Genomic DNA, 6,427 nt, shown 5'->3' on the forward strand with positions numbered 1-6,427 from the left:
TTTCTCCTCTAACAACTGCTGTAATCTTTCTTCTTGTTTCTTTTCTTTTTCCTCTAACAACTGCTGTAATCTCTCTTCTTGTTTATTCTGTTGTTCGAGCTGCCACTGTTGCAGGTTTTCTTGCAACTGCTGTTGTCTCTCTTCTTGTTTCTTTTCTCGTTCTTCTTGTTTCTTTTGCTGTTCTTGTATTGCTGCCATTAAGTCTGCCAGCTGTAGGTTTGATTTTCCGCCTCTCGTTTCCATTTTTCTTCTCTTTTTTTTTCCGTCCCACTCTCTGACACCAATTTGTTACTATCGGTTTGTTAGTTAACTTTCCGTAACTTCGTTCCCACGAAACTTTAGCGACACAAGTCCTTACTTAATAAAACTGGTTTATTCTTTCCGAATATAACTTTACGATACACTTAATTTCAACAATCGCGCTAAAACAAACGCTATAACATATAACAACGAATGTGCTCAATAATACTCTCTGACTGCAGATCAATTACTCACTGTCTACACACACTATTCCGTCACGTTGTCACCCTCTTTTATATACCAGACTACCCTATATCTAGTAAATGCTAGAGCATTCGCCAAGGTACAGGATAGTTCTAGAAAGCAGAGGACGTGAGAATAGTCACGTGATCTCGCTGACGCAACACCGGATTTTAGTGTTGTAAGTCCATAAAGTTACCATTGACCCACAGAAAGACCTTTCCAAAAGGAATATTATAATATTGAATAAAATATTACAGCAAAACAGCATGATAATGATGTTTACGTAATACAAAATATCCATCCCCCCTCAACACACACACACCAAACTGCAGTAAAATGTACTCAATATCTGATTAATAACCAGGAGTATTACAATAGGTTTATCGACTCTGACATTGACCATACATACCAAACAAAGAAACCATAGTTTTATCACATTGTTAACGAGAATTCAAAACAACTTCTATATTAAAGTGGTTAAACGCACTACAATGAAATAACTAGGATGTTTAGAAAACAGTCAAGCAAAGTATTTAAACATCAAACGTATATTGAACATTATTCTTACAAATGACGGAAAAGGGAAGATTACTTACAATTAATATTTTGTTCAGACCATACAGAATGCTTTTTTTTTTCAGATATTGTGGATTGTTGAATATCTCCCATTTCGTGCACGTGTAATTTATTCACACTATCATAAGAAAAAAAATTAATTAAATTACGTTAATAGTTGTTTCAAAGTTCAGTCAAAAATGCGCGCCTTTTGTCACGAAATGTTGTTTTAACTCAAACAATTATAACGCACTGGCCTCGGGCTAGTAATAATCTCTCTTATGTAAACGACAACAGCAAAATAACAGAGTCTTCAAGATGTTATTATCATACTTAAGGTTAAAGTAAACCCGTTAGAAAACTATTGCAAAAGAATTTAACAATACAAATGTATTAACCACATCACTACAACAAATTTGAAATTCTGAGCAACGATTACAGTCGATTGTACAAATAAACGAATTTGCTATACAGTAAACAAAATATTTGTCCTGCGGCAGTTTTTCCAGGGTTAGCAACATTTTGTAACGAAACGTGATAAACTGTGTTAACGTTTAGCTAAGGGCATTTATAATTGTGACGGTAAAATGGCTTCACTGAATTGCTCGAAACTGTTTACTTGCACACACACACACAGATATGTATATATATATATATGAAATGTAGTTAAGAATATATTTACTCAATAAATTAGATAAGTGCATTACGTTCTTGAGGAATGCGGTAATCACTGCCATAAGAAGCAATTTGGGAGTGGTTAGACCATTGTCATTTCTTGGGGGATCTAGGGGCATGAATCACAGAAAAGTTTTGAAAATTAATGCTATGAGATTAAATCATGAGCCATTTTAATTACAAATACTGCATACACACAACGTAATGTATTGAATTAAAAGAAGCAAGTTTTAATACACGAATTGTAGCTATAAATGCCATGAAAAAGTGATTAGGCCATGGCCTGACTGAGTTTCTTAATCAATCTGAAATTGAACGAAGTGTATTCACCCCTAGACCTTACTACACTTTAAATATCTAGAATTTCAATGAAACAAGACACAAAAAATGTGAAACTACACGTACATACACACACACATAATATATATATATATATGAATTTATAACAAATTATAAAAGATCATTGTTTTTAGATATATATATATATATTTAAGTATTACATCATTGTGTGTATGTTTGTCATCAAATGTGTAAACTGTAGTTTCATGTGTAAAAACTAAAAGTAAAACAAATTCTATAGAAAGTCAGTAACGTAAAACCAACAACAACCGTATATTTTCAAATAGGTTAGCTGGCTTAATAAAATAGATGTACAATCAATAGCATTTGCCATAGTGTAGATGTGGCAGCTCGCAAAAAGAGAATGGTGATTGGTTAGTTTATATCCAATCAGAATAAAATATGAGACCACACCTGTTATACAGCCATTCATAAGGTCACCTTCACAACACTAGGTTTAATTCATCGCCAGCATTAAGTGGTTTGTTGTTCCTGTTCCTTTATCGAGCTAGCACTCTTTTCATGGTAAGTTATAACGTGAAGAGCACAGTGAATGGGTACGATGAAGAGGAGAAATTTTCTTTAGGAACATAAATATGTTGTTTTATTTTATATCAGATAACTCTGATTTATTTCTTTATATTTTGAGCAATAATATGCTTTTAAGACTTATTGGAATTTTTAAACTTTCAAGTTTCATATAGCTATTTACAATATCTGAGAAGTCTTAATTATTGAAGTCAATACTATAATTTGTATAAAAAAAAAAAATGTCGCCTGAGTAATACTTAGTTGTACTTTAATAGTATATTTATTATGAAGTCTATGATTGTTTTTTTTACATATATTTTGTATGATCTGTCCCTGGTCTTAAAATAGTTCGCAAGGAACACATAATAATTAAAGAAATGAGTCGATAAAGAAGGGTGGTTTTAATTTTTGGTAATCTTGACTTCAACATTTCCTAACTTTGAAGAAAGGAAAGGCTATCGTTCGTTTCGGACGGCTTTCCTGTGTTAGTCTAAAAGCTACACATTCCTACAGGGTTTCTTATGCAGTGCCTGATGTAAACAGAAGAAACTAGTCATTTTTGATCTATCGGATGGGTAAGATAAGTTTGTTTTTTGGAAAACTGTGTAAATTCTATAACCGTGAGGAAAATAAATGTAAAAAATACAGGGAAATGTATGAAGTTAATTGAATGAACTTGTTGATTTAATGTTCTTTATGCCGCTGGAAATGTATAAGCACCATCTGGTAATGGTTTACGTTGTTGAAATATTCACGCTTGCACCTTGCAGTCAATGCTTGGAAGTTGGAAAACGAAATACAGTCAGCAGCAGACATTCGCAGACGCAAGATTGTATATGTATGTATCTTCAGGATGTAATATTTCTAGTTACTTCATATAGTTTGTCGCGATGCATAACTTGTTGACCTCCGTTCTTTATTTCATAATATATTTTTACGATTGATACATTTAAATTACTTGCTCTAGCCTTTTCGTACAGCTTCATGGTTTACCTTGACAACTGTCAGAAGCTTGTTTTATTATTATTATTATTATTACTATCTGTTTGTCTAAATAAATTAAATAGAAGTGGTGTAAACTGTAATCGAACTGTTTGTTTTTAACGAAAAGTGAAAAACCACCTATAAATAATATTTGGAAACCTAAAGCATTTATATAAGTATATACGATGTATTCAAACGTTCACGAGGGCTAACTTGGATACTACGTTTTTAGTTTTAGATCATTTTCTATATATGTATAGCTAGTTATCTTAACTAGAGCAGTTGGGAGTTCTTAGTGAGTTTTAAAGACATCGAAGTTAGTCTATTGATCATAATTGGTATAAGTCTTTACCTGATTTTATGGAATTTCTTTAGTGTTATTATTATTAATTTGATAGAAGAAAACATTTCTTTCTCCGAAACGTATTGCTATTAGTCTAAACTAATGATCGTACTTTGCTAGACGCCCTCTTTTTTTAGTATATAAGCCGGGGATAGATTGAAGAGATAATTGAGTCAAGCGTACAGTAGGCACCGTAAGTAAAGTGTGTGAATTATAGCGTGTGTTTATAAAAGTAGTTAAGTTTAAAGTGACTGTGGATAGTAAGTGTATTACAAAGTTGGTAACGAGAAAGAATAAACTAGTTTAATTAAGAAAGGACTTGTGTCGCTGGAGTTTCTCGGAAAGAATTTTTAAATTTTCTCCCATACATATTGCTATTAGTCTAAACTAATGATAGTACTTGAACTTTATTTTTAGGTTTAAAATTTATGGTAGTTTTGTGGCAAATTTTAGGCCCCCCCTTTTTTTGTGCGTTTTCAGCGTTTAAGCTATAGTTTGTAGGTTATGCAAGATAATTATAAAAAATAAGTTTTGGTACACGAGAGATGTCGATGAATTTGTGAAATCTTTCATTCTCCTAAGAAGCACTTGAATAAGACAACTTACTGAAACAGATAAATCGGGTATACATGAACAGTCTTTTTCTGGGACGTTATGGGTCAAGGTTTGGGAGATAAGATCATGTTAGTGAGGCCTTGGACTCCTAGGGTTGTTTATTACTTCCCTGGATAACTGGGGCTGCATGTATGGCCTTGGGAAGAAAACGTAATCTAACACGAACGCTTTTCATGCAAGTTAGTAATATAATACCGACGTAAGTTGGTATAGTCACTTAGCAACAGTCGCATCGCTGCTAAAGCTATTATGGAGTAATACTTCCATTTTAATGCTGATTCCTGGAACTACTTGACGTGGATACTACTGCGGTTAAAAACAACACCATGTGTTTAGAATTGAGAACCTTTTACACCTAACAAACGTACAAAAAAAGTAGGAGCTTAGTAATATCTAATAATCGGTTTACAAACCAAACGGTGTTCTTTCATTAAGGGTTTTATTTTAATATCTCGATTTGTGTTAAGTTTCTTCTAAATGTGACACATTTTCTTGGGCGTGTTCGTTTCACGCGAAATGTCGAAGTACAGGCTGAATCTTCATGTCAATAAAAAAAATATATAAAGGGAGAGGGAATTACTAAACATTATTTCATTATAAGCTTTTTTATTATATTTTTCTCCTTCCCTCTAAACATGAACGTAAGTTTATATATATTAAAAACATGCATGATCTTGAAATACTGGTGCGAGAAATTTTTAGTGTTAATGTGTTCTAGAACAGTAGGCTTTTGTGCAGATTTCTTGTTAGCACTGCCATCTGCCTTAGTAACCTGAACTCCGACAAAATTATTTGTTTTCAAATGATATTGGAGGAGGGACTGATAACAGTTCAGGGCAACATACAATATTAATTTTTCGGTTTTAAACTGAAACGCGGTTAGAGTCCCACACGTGCTTGTCCCTCCCTCGCATGCGTATTTGCACGTTTTTGTAGTTTTCCCAGTGCCAATATGACTGAACATAATTTTTTGGTAGCGAAAACCAATTACTAGATGGTGAGACTTACCTGGGTATTTAATATTTTAGTGTAATTAGTATAGGGATGGAGTGGGGGAATTGAATATCAAAAATAAGCGGAAAGAAGAAAGTAACCTTGATATTCTTTTGTATGATGAAAGAAAAAAAATACCATAAATTATGGAACTGTGCTACCACCTAGATTAAATTAATTTAACAAAAATGATTAGTGATTGATAACTACAAAAAAACATTCATTAGAATGAGGAAATTAATTTAAAAAAAGCATAAATCGCCACCACCTCCCCAAAGCTAATGCATAATTGAATTATTACTATGTAAAACAAATTATTTTACTCATGATTAGCTAAGCTTATTGCTGTCTTTTTTTGTTATTTCAGTATAGTTAAAAGCATAATGAAATACAGCTCTTTAATTTTTCTTTTGTATTATAAAAAGTTTTTAATATTGGGCAAACAAGAATATAAAAACTTGTTATTTGGTCATAGGAAAATGAAATGTAAGTGTTACTGTATAACTTCTTGAACCAGGGTTTTCGTAGTATGCAGTTGATCGGAAATTTTGCACCTGTAAAAATATTTGTGCAGTTGAAAATTCGCCTATATAAGTAAGTTCAAATTGAGGAATATTAAAAGAAAAACATTTAAGATTAAAATTCCATTCCAGAGTTGATAAACAAATGTATTTATTAGAATATTTTTTTTTTTTTATCAATGTTACTAGGCCTGTATATATGAGGCGCAATAAAGTGTCGTGTATTATAAAATGATAGTTAAAATATTGTTAAGACAGCGGAAGTCACGCGACTCTGGGAGCATGCGCGCTGGAGTTTCTAGAAGGATATGACTTTTGGGGGGGGGGGGGCTCGCGAATGTCCTAGTGTTTGCTAGACGCCCTCTTTTTTAGTATATAAGCCAGTGAT

General features: G+C 32.7%; 1 protein-coding gene across 3 annotated transcripts in view; it reads left to right on the forward strand.

Moving 5' to 3' along the window:
• Window positions 1-2,453: 2,453 nt before the first annotated feature.
• Window positions 2,454-6,427, forward strand: part of LOC106470444 (fructose-bisphosphate aldolase-like) — a 12,796-nt gene continuing 8,822 nt past the window's right edge. Inside the window, exon 1 of one of the 3 annotated variants that reach the window (XM_013931003.2) lies at window positions 2,454-2,577. Coding sequence is in view for 2 of the 3 variants with exons in the window: in XM_022399042.1 (XP_022254750.1) it covers window positions 3,313-3,421 (109 nt within the window). In the remaining variant the exon portion in view is untranslated. Of the gene's footprint in view, window positions 2,578-3,138; window positions 3,159-3,297; window positions 3,422-6,427 lie in introns of those variants that run through there. The other 2 variants (XM_013931002.2, XM_022399042.1) reach the window with 2 other exon arrangements.

This window comes from Limulus polyphemus, unplaced genomic scaffold (genome assembly GCF_000517525.1).
Source record: "Limulus polyphemus unplaced genomic scaffold, Limulus_polyphemus-2.1.2 Scaffold4008, whole genome shotgun sequence".
In the NCBI taxonomy this organism is placed as follows: domain Eukaryota; kingdom Metazoa; phylum Arthropoda; class Merostomata; order Xiphosura; family Limulidae; genus Limulus; species Limulus polyphemus.